General features: G+C 45.8%; 1 protein-coding gene and 1 long non-coding RNA gene across 3 annotated transcripts in view; both read left to right on the top strand.

The window, feature by feature from the left end:
* Positions 1-16,518, top strand: part of LOC114161795 (uncharacterized) — a 28,122-nt gene that overhangs the window by 6,565 nt on the left and 5,039 nt on the right. The window lies entirely within an intron of this gene.
* Positions 26-12,860, top strand: il1rap (interleukin 1 receptor accessory protein). 2 transcript variants are annotated; one of them, XM_028045259.1, is made up of 12 exons: positions 26-547; positions 2,371-2,441; positions 6,410-6,605; positions 6,686-6,769; positions 7,904-8,126; positions 8,206-8,374; positions 8,452-8,526; positions 9,195-9,327; positions 9,563-9,708; positions 10,179-10,322; positions 11,939-12,082; positions 12,159-12,860. In XM_028045259.1, coding segments are annotated over exons 1-12 (1,836 nt in total). In that variant the 5' UTR covers positions 26-545; the 3' UTR covers positions 12,608-12,860. The 2 variants fall into 2 exon arrangements, with proteins under 2 accessions (XP_027901060.1, XP_027901061.1); XM_028045260.1 differs by having other exon boundaries at positions 27-547; positions 8,455-8,526.

The raw sequence follows: 16,518 nt of genomic DNA, 5'->3' as shown, positions 1-16,518 counted from the left end.
AATGACCTCATAGAGGGGGCGGAGCGCGGATCGGAATCAACTTCTACTTCCTGCTTCACAAACACACCAACTCCGCTCTGCGTGACTCAACCACCTTCTTGCGGGTTTCACGCACTTTTCTCAGGTTCCAAGTCCCGCAAAGTCCGACTCGATTCGGTTCCGTCCGGCTCCCTCCTCTTGGGCCGAACCGCTACTGGACGGTTGGGTCCAGTTAACGGGTTGGGCGGGTTTAATTAGAGAAGTAATAGTGCAATGGTTCTGTTTTGGGATCGTTAATCAGCGGGACACTTTGGAGGAGTTCCCGGACCACCCAGACCGAACCGGACCGGCTCGGTGCTGTAGATTTACGGCCGGACCGGAACCCTGAAGTGGGTCGTTGATCAGCAGCTGCCCGAATCGGAGCTGCTCCCCTCCCAATCCCGGGCACAAGGACTCTGACACCCCGGTCCAGATCCTGGTTCTGTACCGTTTCCAGGTTCGGAACAGTCCCGAAAGGCTCGTCCGGACCGGATCCAACTGTCCCGACGCCCTCCGACCTGCACGTCATGTAAGTCACCGCCTGTCGGAGTGTTTTCTCTAAATCTGCAGTTTTTCAAATGAAGTCTGGTACTGAGGACTGTTACGCTTTACCTCCTACGCTTTTCTGATAATAAAAAGTACTTTGCGTTCTTTGACTCATTAAAACTCGATCACAATCAGACCACCAGCCCGATGACTGATGTTCTACTGCGGTTCTGACCCAAAGCAGAGTTCTGCTCTCTGTCATTTCTGGTCGGAGATCCACTGACCGGACCTCCTTTAAAAATCCCCAAATGTATGTATTAAGATCGATTTTATCCCGTAACCAGTGTTTGAAAGTAGACATGTACACTTGAATTATAGTTTCCAATTAAATTGAACGTTTCGTCATCCATAAAACACCAAACTGCATGCACCCATCATTTTAGTTGAAGATTTCACTGGAAGTAAAAAATTTGTGATGAAAGTTTACACTTGAGACAAAAATGTGTATTATTTCTGAAACTGAGACCGTTAACGGTCAGCTGTGAATAATTAATCTGAGGAGCAGTTTTATCTGTTTGTGCTGCTCATTGGTGGCTCTGGTCAGTTTGGAGATTCTGCAGAGATCAGCAGAAAGAGCTGCAGCCTCCTCATCTTCATCACGGTCATCCTCATCATCAGATGCCGAAACGCTTCATGAAGCAGCAGGACGATTTTATTTCCTCCACATTTAATCCTCTCCTTTAATAAACACAAGAACCTGGAAAATGGTTGAAGGAAGTTTCACTGCAGTGATAAACTTCCCAGAATTCCCATTAACACACACACACACACACACACACACCCAGACACAAACACGCCCACACAAACACACACACACCCAGACACACACACACCCAGACACACACACACACACACACACACGCTGACACACACACACCCAGACACAAACACACAGACACACACACACACACACACACACACACACGCCGACACACACACACCCAGACACAAACACACAGACACACACACACAGACACACACACACAGACCCACGCAGAGGGAGGAAGGTGTTCCAGCGTTGGTTTTATTGAGCTCCTCCTGGCAGGAGGTGTGTGTGTGTGATGGATGGTGTTGTTGGGCGGCTCTGGTTCTGTATGTCCCTCCTGGGATCCCCTCACTCCGCCTGATCATCCTCCGTGTCACATTAGCCTCCGTCTGTCTCCTCCGGCCGTCCTCCATCTTCCCCCTGACAGCTTTCAGCTTCACAAACGTCCCGACTGACGGAGGGAAAATCTTCGCTTTCCCTCCGGTTTTATGGAGTCCTGGAGACAGAAATGGGTTTAATTCTGGAGGAATTGACCAGCAGCGAGTACCGCTCCCTCCAGGTCAAAGGTCAGGCTCTACCTGACTGCCTACTGGGTGGATACAAATGGATCAGATGAGGCATTCAAAAATACAGCAGACATATTTGTGCTACATTAGCTAGCATGTGCTACGTACAGTAAAAAGTGGGCATTTATCGTATCGTTTATCATTTATTGTGATGAATTTCTGATAAGAATTTTGATTTTGACAATAAATTTTAATTAATGATTGAAAGAATCCAAAGCTGTCCGGTTTTTTCTCCACTGTTTGTTCAATGGGAGCATCAGTCACATAAAATCATATTTTCATACATTTCAAATCAAATCACGCCACTCTTCTTTATGCGTTTTACAATGGCAATGTTTCTCAAGAGCAGTATTTGTTTATCTTGTAATTCCTGCAGAACCTTTAAACCCGAGTGAAAACGGTCGACTTCTGGATCCGGTTTAAACCAGATAAAAACCTGGAAGTTACTAACGAGGCTCTTCTTCTTCTCTGCAGGGCATCCTTCATCCTCCTCTTCCTCCTGGCCGTGACGGGCGGAGCCGTCAGCCAATCCAACGACTCGACAGGTGGGTGACGGGTCGGGGGGCGCCGGTCCCTGTGGGCGGTTGGGAGGCGGAGTCAGCGGTCCGAGTCGGTTCCGAACTTCAGAGTTTCTCCTCCAACTGTTTCTGCTTCAAAATGAAACGTTTGAAGTTTTTCTGCAGATTATTTAATCTGATGACGTTAACGAGGAGCCGAGCGTCTCCATGGCAACGGCTCATTAATGTCTGGGGAGGGGGTGATGGATGGAGCTGCTGGGGTGATGGAGGAAAACCGCATGGGATTCTGGGAAAACGGGCCGCTCACGCTGAGCAGCGCTGCTGAGTCCGGGTCGGGTTCTGGAAGCAGAACCGGAACCGGACTCAGTTTCCAGACAGCCGGTTCCGCCTGCAGACCCGATCAATCACACAGAATAATAACAACTTCTCATTAACATCTACAGGAAATCTGCTTTCACTTTTTAAACCACTTTTAGGTTTTAATGTAAAGAAAAAATCTTTTTAAAAATCAGAACAGCTGCATTTTCTTTTTTGATGCTGAAATTTGCACATAATTTCCAGCTGAATAACAAGAAAATGGATTTAAATAAAACTGACCTGAAGTTTCATTCTGGTCTGGAAATTAAATGTAATTATTCCTCGAAAAAAGGACAAGTAGCTAAAACCTGCATTTGTTATTAAAAGTATTTAGAGCTGCAGTTGTTTATCAAAGTTTTGAAGAGCCAGTTGTGGGTCCGGAGCCGCAGGTTGAACTACATGACCTTTAACTTTTTCAGTCTTAATGCACAAAAAAACATTTTTGTCTCTTCTGAGGCCGAAATCTCTAATTATTGCTGTTAGTTGTTGACCGTCTCACTTCTTTGCTGCTTCCCTTCCTGCAGTCAAAGCGCCGCGATTTGAAAAGCAGTTTATTTATTTTCAGTGAGGAGTTTTTACTGTTTAGAGAAATTTCTGTTTGAAAGGTTGAAATATTTCCTGATTAAAGTCATTTCCACCTGGATTCAGATAAAATCTGCTGTGAGTAAAATTCCTCACATTCATCTGAGTTCTGCTGAACAGAACCAGCTGGAGAAGCACTTCCTGTTTCCTGATGAGGTCAGAGTCTGAAACACGGACGGATGGACGGACGGACGGACGGATGGACGGACAGACAGACGGACGGACGGACAGACGGACGGACAGACAGACGGACGTTTCCCTGCAGCAGCAGCAGGATGTGAACACGTGGAGGGTTTAATAGAAAGACGAATCCTCCGGCAGGGAAAAGCTGACAGGTCAATTACTGACACGCAGCGCGGCGCTCTGCTCAGAGAGGATCCATTAATCCAGAACTCGGCGTTCAGATCCAGGAGCCGCCGGGCCGAACTGGGTTCTCCCTGAACAGGAAGATAAATATGTTCTAATTTCCCTATCAGCCTAAAAGTTGCTCTTTGTGTATTTTTATTATATTGTTTAAAGTTTTTATGCTCCAATATCTGTTGGAACAAACAAATGTGATCATCTTGTGACCTACTGTTTATTATAAAAGCTGGAGCTAACGCCATTAGCACAAAGTTTAAATCTGGAGCTAGCACTTTAGCAGAAGCTAACGTCCTTTGGACAAGCTATTCAAGCTAGAGCTAACAACACCATTAGCAGGAGCTAAGACCTTAGCAGGAGCGAACACATTATCACCTAGAGCTATCGCAATCTTGAGAAGCTAACAAAATTAGCAGGCGCTAACACCGTTAGCACAAGCTATTCAAGGTAGAGGTAACACCATCAACTACAACTAACATTATTAGCAGAAGCTAATGTCATCAGCTAGACCTAACACCATTAGCTAGAGCTAATAGGGGCTAACGTGAAATCAAAACAAATTGCAAGATAACGAATGAATGAATGTTTAAAGTAACAATGAAGCATCTTGAGATCTTTGGAACCATTCTAGTATGTTTGACAAAATGTTTTGATGCTAACCATAAACACCTGTAGTTAGCATCTGGAGCTAGCAGCCAACAGTCTCCTCTTCCTCCATTTGGTCCTCCTCATCTTCATTTCTGCTGGTTATTTCTTCACTACCTTCAATTTCAAATCGAAGGAGCTAAAAGCTTCGTAGCACCTAGCATACAACATTTTCCCAGGATTCAGCTTAACATGGCGGCGGCCGAATGACAATATTTTATTTCAATTTTTCAAACTATTATTCCTCCTAAAATAAAGACTATTGTTCAATCTAATCATGGAGACATTTCAGATTTCCTGCAAGTTATCTTTGCGGTGCTTCTGAAGGAGTTCATAGTTCTGGTCCTTGACGGTCCAGTCAAAGTTTGGGTTTTTTTGGACGAGCCGTCTGCGGTCCCATTGAGGCGTTTCTATGGCGCTGGGACCTTTAAAGGTCCCAGCGCCGTCTGTCCGTGTCATCATCCGGCTCCAGTCCAATTAAGCATCCCCTGATGAATGGGGATCATCTGCGGTCCGACTGGACCCGGCTGACTGATTGGCTCCATCTTTGGGTCGGGGACGGAACCATCAGTCAGAAAATCAATTGGACGGAAATGAGTCGACGCTAATTTAGATGATTGATGGCCGGTGTGAATTTCCAGAGCGACAGTTTGCAGAATCTGGGTTTAAAGCTCCGGCGTTGAGGCGGCTTCATCCTATTATGGGATGTGATTTGTGTCGGTCATAAATGATCCGGTTCTGATCGGGTTTGAGGTTTTTGTGTCTGCAGTTCGACTGTATGCAGACGACGCCTTTCTGTTTGCTGAAGATACAAACTGATTATTTCCTTTTAAAGGCAATAAAAGCTGAATGTTTCCGCAGCTTTGGGGGTAAAAACGGGTTCAGACCTTTTGGGTCGACCCGGGTTCTGAACCTCAGAGATATTTCATACCTTACATTCATTCTGTGTATTAATAAAAAGCACCCGAAGCAGCAGAACTTCCAGGATGACGGTTCGGATCGGAAAACTCTGGTCAGATTTAATGAACCGTTGACCTCCTGCTGACCAATCGGGTCGGTTCTGTGAAATCATTTAATGGATCCGCCAGCTGATGGACTGCAGTCTGGTTAACGAGGCCCGGTTACTGACCGTCCTCTAAACCCTGTTTGATTGGAACATAAAAGCTCCACCTCTGGAGCGGATCTGGATCCATCAGAACCAGAACCAGCAGCAGGTGTTTGGGTTGTGGAGCTGGTTCCTTCACATGGACAGTATTTGGGTCCAGTTCTCTGGCAGACGATCAGAACATCGACTGTTTGATTGGAAATCGTGGTGAAGGTCAGGGGTCGCTGCCCTCTGACCTCTGACCCTGACGCTCCGTTGGATGTTCCTCCAAACTCTGGTCCGACCTCTGAGACTCTGAATAAAGACTTTTAGATCCATTTAAGAAAAAATTAAATTAGATGTAGAAACAGATCATGTTAATAATAATAATAATAATAATGAAGAACGTAACATAAAACTCTGAATGGAACCTGATTGGTCCGTCTGTCCCTCCCAGCGCCTCTCCAGAACCAGCAGCAGTTCTGCTGGTTTCGGTCCAGTAAAACAGGAACGGTGAAGAACTGAGCTGTGTTTTAATCAGAAGAGACTAAATGTCCATCTTGTCCTGGAAACCCTGCAGTCCCTCAGGACAGACGGACGGTCTGATAATCGGATCAGGTGGATGGAGGGAGGCGTAGTCATCAATATCTAACTGATGTAAAAGCTGCTCTCTGAACATTAAATGGATTTCAGTTGAATCTCATTAAGAGGTGTAACCATGACGACAGTTGCTGTCCTGAAACCGTCGGATCTTTGGTTCTGATCCGAACATCAGCTCATTGTTCTGCAGGCGGTTCTGTTCCGGCCCAGAAGCCCAGTTAGGCTCCTCTTTTGAGTTTAAGGAGTTAAAGTTTTTCTGACAGCTGATTGGCTGGTTCATCCAGAGCTGCGTTCTGATTGGACGCAGGAATTTAAATATTTAAATAAAGTTTTGAGGCTAAACTTTTTTGTCTTCCTGCCTGTGCAGAACCGATGTGCTACGACTGGGGCGAGTCCAGCCAGGCGGCGGTTCTGGTTCTGGACGGCGAGGCCGGCTGGGTCTCCTGCCCGCTCTTCTCTCACCCGGCCGTCTACAACTACACGACGGCCCAGAGCGCCGGGCACGACCTGGTCTGGTACCGCCTGCTGGACGGCCACGACCTGGAGCAGCCCATCCCCTACAGGTAACCATGGAAACCGCCGTCCCGCCAGGGGTCGCTGTGACCGGGTCGGTTCTGATTCTGGTTCTGATTGTCGCCTGCAGCTCGCGGGTCAGCAGAGAGCGGGAACGGCTCTGGCTGCAGCCGGCCGTCGCTAACGACACGGGGCAGTACATCTGCATGCTGCGGTGAGTCCCGTTTCCACGGAAACGGACCGGTTCTGGTCGGCAGAACCTGCCCCTGCTTTCGCACAGCGTTTCCCTCTGAGTTACAAGCTCGTGTGTTTTCAGAGAAACGTAAAAAAGAGTCAAAGTGGAAACAGAGTGAGGCCAAGACAAACCAACAACACAAAGTTCTGCCGGGTTTCTGGGTCACGGCCCGGTTCTGTTTCCTGGCAGCTCAGAAAACCACCAGAAGGTTCAGCTTCCTGTGCACCTCAGATGGACCCGTTCTGACCTGGTTCTGAGTTTAAACAAACTCAGCAGTAGGCGGCACACTTCCGCTAACCGCTAATGTGCTAACAGCAGAGCTAACTTTAGATTTAGGTTTTTTTGCTAACTTTGAAAACATTAGCTTACATAAATTAATTTCTCCAGATAAATTGAAAGCATTAACTCACTCAGCTGCTTTATAAACACTTTATACATTTTCGTCCCTTTTCATATAAACCTGCTTTTTTGTTTTTTCACAGACAAAAACACAAAATATGGTGAAGCTAGATCAATAACTGATTACATCAATAACTGATTGATTAGATCAATAACTGATTACATCTATAACTGATTAGAGCAGTGTTTCTCAGTTCCGGTCCTCAGGCCCCCTGCCCTGCATGTTTTAGGTGTTTCCCTGCTGCCACACCTGGATTGAATCTATGAGTGATTAACAGGTTTCTGCAGTACTTGGTGGCTCAGAACAGGTAATGCAATCATTTGGATCAGCTGTTCTGAGATGGGGGTGCAGCTGAAACATGCAGAGCAGGGGGCCTGAGGACCGGAACTGAGAAACACTGGATTAGATCAATAATTGGCAGCAATGATTGATGTTCAGCCACTTCCTCACCAACCTCTCCCATTAATCTCAACACAGCAGGAATAGTTTTTGTTGTCCAACATTTCCAGTAGAACAGCCTCCACCTCCAGTTTCCACTTTCACTGTTTGTTTTCCACCAAACGTTTTATTGATCACTGATAACGATCAGTGATCGTTCAGGGTTTTCTTCCTGGATCAGCTGCTCTAGCTGACGCCAACGTTACCGACTGATGATGATGAAATGAAAAGGGTTTCATGTTTGGATCAATTTGCCGGTTCTGCTCCGCCCGCAGCAACAAGTCGTCCTGCAGCAGGATCGCCGTGCGTCTCCAGGTGCTGCTGCGAGACCAGGCGGTCCGATCCGCCGGATGCCCGCAGGTTGCCATGGCAGCGACTGAGGCGCTGATCGGCTTCCAGCAGGGGAAGACGCTGACCTGTCCGAACCTGCAGGACGCCTCCAAGATGGCCGACAGCGACCCGACGGTCAACTGGACCTACGTGAACCAAGACATGTCGGTAAGGCGGCGGCGACCCGTAACCGTTTGGGTCAGAATCATCCGGGTCGGCCTCTAAACGCCGCCATCTTGTCTCCTAGAGGTGTGATCCGTACCCGTTCTGGGACAATCACCGGGAGCAGGTCAGAACCGATCTCCAGATCCACAACATGCTGATCCCCTATGAGGGCCTGTACTTCTGCACGGTCTGGTACCGGCGGAGAGGCGGGTCGCTGAGCTTCACCAGGAGCATCAAAGTCTCAGGGATCTGTAAGTCCGAACCACCTCTGGAGGTCCAGGCGGTACCGGGCGGATCCACCCAGGTAAACTCTGCTGTCTTCTGCCAGCAGATCCCACCACCTTGCCCAAAGACCCGAACATCCTCCACCCGACCAACGGCAAGGTCTTCCCGGTCAGAACCAGTAAGTACCTACTGGACCGGACCGGATCAGCAGAACACGGGTCTGGATCTGAAAGCCAGATCGGTCACTCCTACCAACCACTTGGGGTGTAATATGGTTTTATGGAGCTACATTGGGGCCATAAATATTCAATAATTTTTTTTACTGAAAAAATATTTTCAGCTTCTGTTGAACTGAATTTTCTCTTGAAACTTTTTTCAGTTTAAACAATTTTTTTTCTTGGAAAAAAACCTTTTTTTAAATTTACTTTCTTTTTCAGTTTTTTGTGCAAATTTTATGTCACGAATTTAGCTCCATATAGACCAGATATTTTCAGCGAGTTTATGTTTTCAAGGCCTTTTCTATTTTAAACTATTAGAATAAGAATCATTTAGTTAAAATGTTCATTTGAGCCCAAAGAACATTAGCAGAACCCGATCCGATGTTCATACACGGCGCCGCAGTTCTGCAGCAGAACCTTTACTGCTGAGATTTGATCCTGATCAGGAATTCAAGGCTCAGAAAAGGATTTTCAGGAAGAAGGAAGCAAACCTAAACTGTTTATTTAGTTGATCCGTTTTATCCAGTAAATCTGGAGCTCCGTGCTGCGTTCAGGGTCGCGTGTTTTCCAGAGCACTGAGGCAGAGGAGGCTGCTCCGGTTCTGATTCTGGTTTCTGTTTCCTGTCAGACTCAGACGTCCACCTGACCTGCAGAGGCCAGCTTCCTTTCATCATCGACAAACCTGAACGGGAGATTTGGTGGACGGTTGACGGAAAGAGGGTGGAGCAGCTGAACGACGGCCGCTTCAGCCAAACCAACAGGTAGAGACGGGTTCTCAACCAAACCAATAAACCAACCGGTTCTCAACCAAACCAATAAACCAACCGGTTCTCAACCAAACCAGTAAACCAACCGGTTCTTAACCAAACCAGTAAACCAACCGGTTCTTAACCAAACCAGTAAACCAACCGGTTCTTAACCAAACCATGCAGGATGTGGGTTTCAGTTGATTTCCTCTGGTCTGATGGTGTTTGTGTCTGAATTGTCCGCTTGCAGCACAACAGATGACCACCGCGACCTGACAGCGGTGACCATCCTGAAGATCACAGACGTCCAATCTGAAGATCTGCAGCGAAACTTCACCTGCTCAGTGAAAAACGCGCGCGGCTCCATGGCCCGCTGGGTCCAGCTGGAGGAAGAGGGTGAGGAAGACTCTGGGTTGAACCCGAGCTGAAGCTCTGTGGGTGCTAACCTGCAGCTGTTTTGCTAACCTGCAGCTGTTTTGCTAACCTGCAGCTTTTTTGCTAACTTTCAGCTGTTTTGCTAACTTTCAGCTGTTTTGCTAACTTGCAGCTGTTTTGCTAACTTGCAGCTGTTTTGCTAACTTGCAGCTGTTTTGCTAACTTGCAGCTGTTTTGCTAACTTGCAGATGTTCTGCTAACTTGCAGCAGTTTTGCTAACTTGCAGCAGTTTTGCTAACTTGCAGCTGTTTTGCTAACTTGCAGCTGTTTTGCTAACTTGCAGCAGTTTTGCTAACTTGCAGCAGTTTTGCTAACTTGCAGCAGTTTTGCTAACCTGCAGCAGTTTTGCTAACCTGCAGCTGTTTTGCTAACCTGCAGCTGTTTTGCTAACCTGCAGCTGTTTTGCTAACCTGCAGCTGTTTTGTTTCCAGTGTCGCTGCCCTCCGTGGAGCTGGGCTGCGGCCTCGGCGTCACTCTGGTGCTCATGCTGCTGCTCTTTGTGGTTTATCACGTCTTCTGGCTGGAGCTGCTGCTGCTGTACCGCTCCTGGTTCGGCACCGACGAGCGGCACACAGGTAGGCTCCCCAACTCGGCACCTCCAGAATACGGGACACTTCAGTTTGGCTTCAAGCATCCCAGCTACAGTCGGTCCGACTCGCTGCCTTTCAGAGGGGAAGGGTCTGCATCACCACCATCTTTTCACTCTTTATTTTCCTGAGCTTTTAGTGTATTAAACCGTTCATAAAAACGGGGCGACGCCGTCAAACACCCAGACGTGTTTTATAGCAAAGCTTTTAAATCTGAAAGCCACCTGCTATGCTGCCAGTTAAATCTACAAAGTGAAAGCTGTAAACATCTTCCTGCGACTCAGGTCCAAACTCTGCAGACCTTTAAGAACTGAGAAATAAACAGCAGCTGCACCAACGTCACCTTAAATGTCAAATAGATCTGATATCATGGGGGATTTTCTGCTTTCTCTCATGCAAAACTGGTTTCACAAAACATGTTGAGTCAAGATCTCAAAATTAGTAGATAAGAAAAAATTATCTGGTCTTTTGTGGAAAAAAAACAAACTGTTGCGACACATTTGGAAACTGCACACAACCCCCAATCATCATGTTTATAAATTTATATTAAATCCTGTTCTTTAAAAGTGGAAAATAATTTATTTTAATTATTGGTAAAAAGCTTGTAGGTTACAGTTTTTAGCTGTAAGTTAAAACTTGTTTGTTTGACGCATCATAATTTATCCTCAACAGATTCTTATAAATCATAACCAGTAATTTCAGCTGTTTTTCATATAATTGTTTAATGTAAAGTTTAATCAAACTTAATCACACTTGGATGTTCCTGACCAAGCTGCAAGTCGCAACAAAATGTTCTTTAGCCTAGCCTAGCCTAGTGCAGCTGAGTTTAGTTTTGCATAGTTTACCTCATAAGTTCAAAATTATCTTAATTTATCTGATTTTAACTTATTTTATGTTGAATGATCTCACCTCACAGTAGTTTAGCACAGCCTATATTAGTTCATTATATATTATATTAGTTTGGTTTAGCTTAGCTTTCCTTGAATTAGCTAATCATATTTAGTTAAAAGTAGTTTAGCTTACTTTTGCTTGATTTATCTTATTTTGGTTTAGGTTACTTTATCTTTAACATTTTAGCTTACCTTGGTTTAGGTTAGCCTGTGTTAGCTTAGCATACTTTACCTTGACTTAGCTTAGTTAGGTTATTTTGCCTGAGATTAGCATAGTTTACTCAGCTTTCCTCTGCTTAGCGTAGCTTACCTTACTTTAACTTAACTTAACCTGCCGTTAATCCTGGCTGAACTTTCTTTAGGTTCTGGAATCTTGGTGTAGGTTTTGTTGTTTAGCTTTATTTTCATTTTCTTACCTGAAAAGTAAGAAAATACTCAACCAGTTTGTCTTATTTGGAAGGTTGAAGGAGAAAGCGTCCTCTCTCTAAAAACAATATGGCAGCATGATTAGTCACAGATGAGCCTAAAGTAAAACTGTCTGATCGTGAGCCGAGAACCTGAAGCAGGAAGGAGGGCGTACTTTGTTTGAGCCGTCACAGTGGAAACCGTGTAAAGGTTTTGACAGATCTGAGGAAATGACCCAGCGCTCAGATCAGATAAAACCACTTCCTGCCGATGAACGTTTGCAAATATTTTCCTCTGCTGGTGTTTCAGACGATAAGGAGTTTGACGTCTACATCTCGTACGCGCGGAACAGCGAGGAGGAGCAGTTCGTCCTGTCGACGCTGCGCGGCGTCCTGGAGAACGAGCTCGGCTACTCCGTCTGCATCTTCGACCGGGACAGTCTGCCCGGAGGGAGTGAGTTCCTCTAAACCTCCACCCTTCACTCATTCATCACCCCTTCACCCCTTCATCCCTCCATCTTCCGTTGCAGCCATCACAGACGAGACACTGAGCTTCGTGGCTCGCAGCCGGCGCCTCCTGGTGGTGGTCAGCCCCGGATACGCCTCGCGGGGCTCGCAGGCGCTGCTGGAGCTGAAGGCCGGCATCGACAGCATGGCGCTGGGCGGCCACCTGCGGGTCATCCTGGTCCAGTACCGGCCCGTCCAGAGGCAGAGCCTGGTCCGGGAGCTGCGGCGGGCCCGCGTGGCGCTGGCGCTGGTCCGCTGGAAGGGGGACAAGTCCAAGGAGCTGACGTCCCGCTTCTGGAAGCAGCTGAGGGTGGAGCTTCCTGTGAGGAGAGCCGGCAGGGAGCAGCAGGAGGGGAGCAGCAAGGAGGCGGCGCTGATGAGGCTCATCAGCCAGAACAGCACCAACTCCCAGACCGGCCTCATCAGCAACATCACCAAAACGCCTCAGAACATCCCCAACTCCGCAGCCTGACCCGGACGGCTCCAAACCAACTGGAGGAGCACAAACCAGTCAAACCAGTCCAACCGCTCCAGAGTCAGACTGTCAGACCCGCTCAGAGGAGCAAGTTCTGCTCTGGTACCCGCTGATTATTTGGTCCTGGAAGAGAGAACCAATCAGGATGCGCTAACAGAGGCGACAGAAGATTGGATTCATCCATGGAGAGCCAAAGAAGGTCAAAGGTCAACCATTTTCTGCTGAACCTGAGCCAAGAGTTGGGTTCAAACCGGGTCAGACACACAGGGAGCCATTTTTAAACTTAGCATCGATAATTTGGGATATTTAGTTTGACATAAGGGAGAAAAATGGAGATTAATTTCTAAAGTCATATTTTCACCCTTGTCCCTAATGGGGTCGGGAGGGTTGCTGGTGCCCATCTCCAGCTACGTTCCGGGCGAGAGGCGGGGTACACCCTGGACAGGTCGCCAGTCTGTCGCAGGTTTTGACAATCATGAATGTTGAATGAAACAATATTTTCAAACATTTGCCAAAAAGTCACATTTAGTTTCTAAATGTAAATTTACAGTTTTATCAGAAAGTGGTTAAACTAGCTGGATAAATCGATCAGTGAATGTAGCTCCATGTAAAGATGAATGTTTTTCTCATCTTTTGGATCAATTTGTTTGTTTTGGGGTTTTTTGCTCCACCTGGTGGTCATTAGCGGAACTGCATGTTTCATCAAAGACATTTCATTGGATCATTTTGAAGAGAAACCAACATGGAGATGAAGGATGGTGTCATCTGCATAGAGGCCGATTGAATCATTTTAATCCACTGAAGCATTAAATATTTTCATTTCTGCACATTATTTAATTTCATCTTATTTTAAGAAAAGTTCGTACAGTTTAGTCAGTTGAAATATATTTTTCGGGTTGAAAAAATCTGATGCCGTTTAACATTTATGGGTCAGTATTTTAATATTAGAACGCATTCTACACTTTGTCATGCTTTGCTGCATCTGTTTTTTATATATTTTCTTTTTGATTAATTAAATAATATTTGCATTTATTTCTGCTTTCATTGATGATTTCACTTTTTCTCATTAATGTTTGCTGTTCAAAACCACGACAGATTTTCTGCCGTTGGTTTCATTTCATCTTCATAAATGGATCTTGGAAATAAGAAAGAAAATCGAAGTGATTTTTCTGTCTTTTTTTTATGCAAGATAAAAGCAGGTAAAAATGGCACAGCAGAACTTTTTCACTGGTCCATCAGAGCTTAAGAAAGAAAATCTTATAAAAAACATTTATCATATCTTCTTTTAGTTGTTGGAGGAAATATTTCTTTATTAAAATGTTTTATCCTCCATGTCAAGAAAAAAAGGACAAAAATAAACTTTAATCTAGATTGACCTTAATTTATGACTATTAAGTTCAAGAAAAAAATGACGAGGCTTAGGAAATGGGTTCCTTAAAAAACCTTTCGCCTTTCAGGGCCTCCATACCAAACAAAAAAAATCTGTGAATTTTTATGCCACAGTTTCATTTTATATCATAATAAAGTAACTATGTTACCTTCAGTTCTTATGAAAATGCTGCATATATCAAATATGAATTAGAAGGAATTTGACTTCCTGATTTAAAGCCTTAAAATTGGGTCTCTGTCTCTTTAAAAGCTCTTTCTGAAGCTCCGCCTCCAGGAAGTCATCCCAACATGGCTCCTCTATTAACCCTTTAGTATTTTTATCAGCATTGCTCTGAGAAGCAGCTGCTACAAAGAGCTCAGCAGCTGTTTGCTAATTGGTGCTGGCTAGTCTGAAGGAGCTGAGTGGGGGAGGACCTACGCCTTGAAGGCGGGGCTAGGTCCACCCATTCATTTTGCAGCTGAATGGTTGCCATGGAGATTAAAGGATTTCTCATACATGTATGAAAGAAGCAACACTGCAGGTTTGTTTTTGATGAGGAAAAAATTAAAACATGATGCAAAGATCAGAAAAGTTAATTTTACTTGATCCTGGCCCTTTAAGAACCAGCAGCTCACAGCCCTGCAGACTCCCACTAAACCAAACTTAAAGGTGGAATCGTTCAGTCCTCTGATGAAACCTCGTTTCTGGTGTGAAGCTGCTGTTGAGTGCTTCTCCTTTGTCTCAGATCTGTCCGAGTCCATCCTGCAGTCCATGCAGCGCAGCCGGCGCCTCCTCTTCGTCCTCAGTCCCGACTTCCTGGTGGAGAAGAGCTTCAGCCTGCTGGAGTGCCGTTTGGGTCTGTACCTGCAGCGCTGCCAGCGGGCCTCCATCCTGGCCGTGGTCCGCCGCTCCGTCAGCAAGCTGCCCTGCGCGGAGGCGGCCCTGCTCCGCCGCGCCGCCATCTGCACAGCCACCTGGCGGGGGCGCCGGTCCGAACCGCGGCGCTCCCGGTTCTGGCTGAGGCTACGGCTGGCGCTGCCGGTCCGGCCGCTTGCTCTGGGCCGGCGGCTCATCGACAGCACGTCGTCGCACTCCGACCTGGCGGTGCTGGCTCTGCAGAGAGCTCAACGCATCCAGAACCAGAACCGCAAGGACCGGGCCGCGCAGAGCCGCACGGGCCGCAGGGCTTCAGCCAATCACAGAAAGACTCCGTCCAGAGGGAGGGGCGGCCTCTGGAGGGAGGAGGGGATGCAGCACAGCAGGAGGTGCTCCGGGTGCGCTGGGTTCATGGGCCAGGTAGAGGACAGGCGGGTGGAGATTAGAGGGGAGATCCAAATGCAGCAGGAGCTGCGTAACGGGACCGACGCCGTCTCAGAAACAGACTCCATCATTCCTGACCCCGCCCACAAAACACACAGCCACGCCCCCTCACCAAACCATGACATCCATAACTCTGCCTCCTCCTCTGACCTCGCCCTCTCCAGCCGTCAGCAGGAAGTGGATACTTCCAGGACTTCAGAGGAAAATCGGTCAGGTGAAAAGGGGGAGGAGCTTAAGCTTGAGATGGCACCAACTGCGCCCCAGCAGAAAACCCCGCCTAGCCGTTCATTTCTAAGATGTGAATCGTTCTCTGATTGAATCGGTGAACATTTGGACTAATCTGAAGGAGTGTGATTACTTTTACTTTTTTATTGGGCTTAATAGTTAACACTACTCTGGATTTAACAAGCCGCAAGTCAGAACTGCAGTATTTTAAATCTGCTGAAGATGTTTTACTGAGTTCTTCCTGCTTCCTGATAGTAAATAATTACTGCATTCCAGTCTTGAAGAAACAATTTCATTGTGTCACTCTGGGACGAAATATTCCTAATTTTAGCAATATTATGGAGACAAAAGGAGAAAGTCGCAGAAAACTGTTTAGTGATTTAAACATTCTGACATTATTATTGAAGTCTCTGTTTGTTTTTCATGAACATTTCAGATACAAATCGAAAGCAGACATATTCCTGCATGGATTTAACCAAGTGTTTTCTGGAAGCTGTCTTTCTTTTCATGATGTCAGCAGCTGCAGGAATCGGCACATAAACATGTTTCTGTCTGATACGGAGTTAAATTAGGGTCCATAAAGTGTGTTCAAAAATAATCATTGGAATCTGAAAAATAATTTCAACTGAAAAAGTTTTAAACTGAAAGATCATTTTGAAACAAAAAGTAAAACTGAAAACAGATATTAAATGTATTCTCAAAACAGAAGAAGCTGAAGCAGGAAAACAATTTCATGATGGAAAAGTTTTGAAACTTAGTGTGAAACTGCTAGATACTTTTGAAACTGATAAAAGTTTTGAAACTGAAAAGTTTTATGATTCCATTAAAAAATTTGAATTGGACAAAATTTACTGAAAATAATTTTACAGCTGAAAAAAATTTTTGAAACTGAAAAGTCATTTTGACACTAGAAAAGTGCAAAACAGTTCTTCATATGGGAAGTTTTTTTTCAATTTCAAAACCCATTTTTTGATCAAACTTTGTTGCCGTAATT

The sequence above is a fragment of the Xiphophorus couchianus genome, chromosome 18 (genome assembly GCF_001444195.1).
Source record: "Xiphophorus couchianus chromosome 18, X_couchianus-1.0, whole genome shotgun sequence".
Classification (NCBI taxonomy): domain Eukaryota; kingdom Metazoa; phylum Chordata; class Actinopteri; order Cyprinodontiformes; family Poeciliidae; genus Xiphophorus; species Xiphophorus couchianus.
The sequence above is the reverse complement of the archived record's forward strand: the minus strand, read 5'-3'. Positions and strand labels throughout refer to the sequence as shown.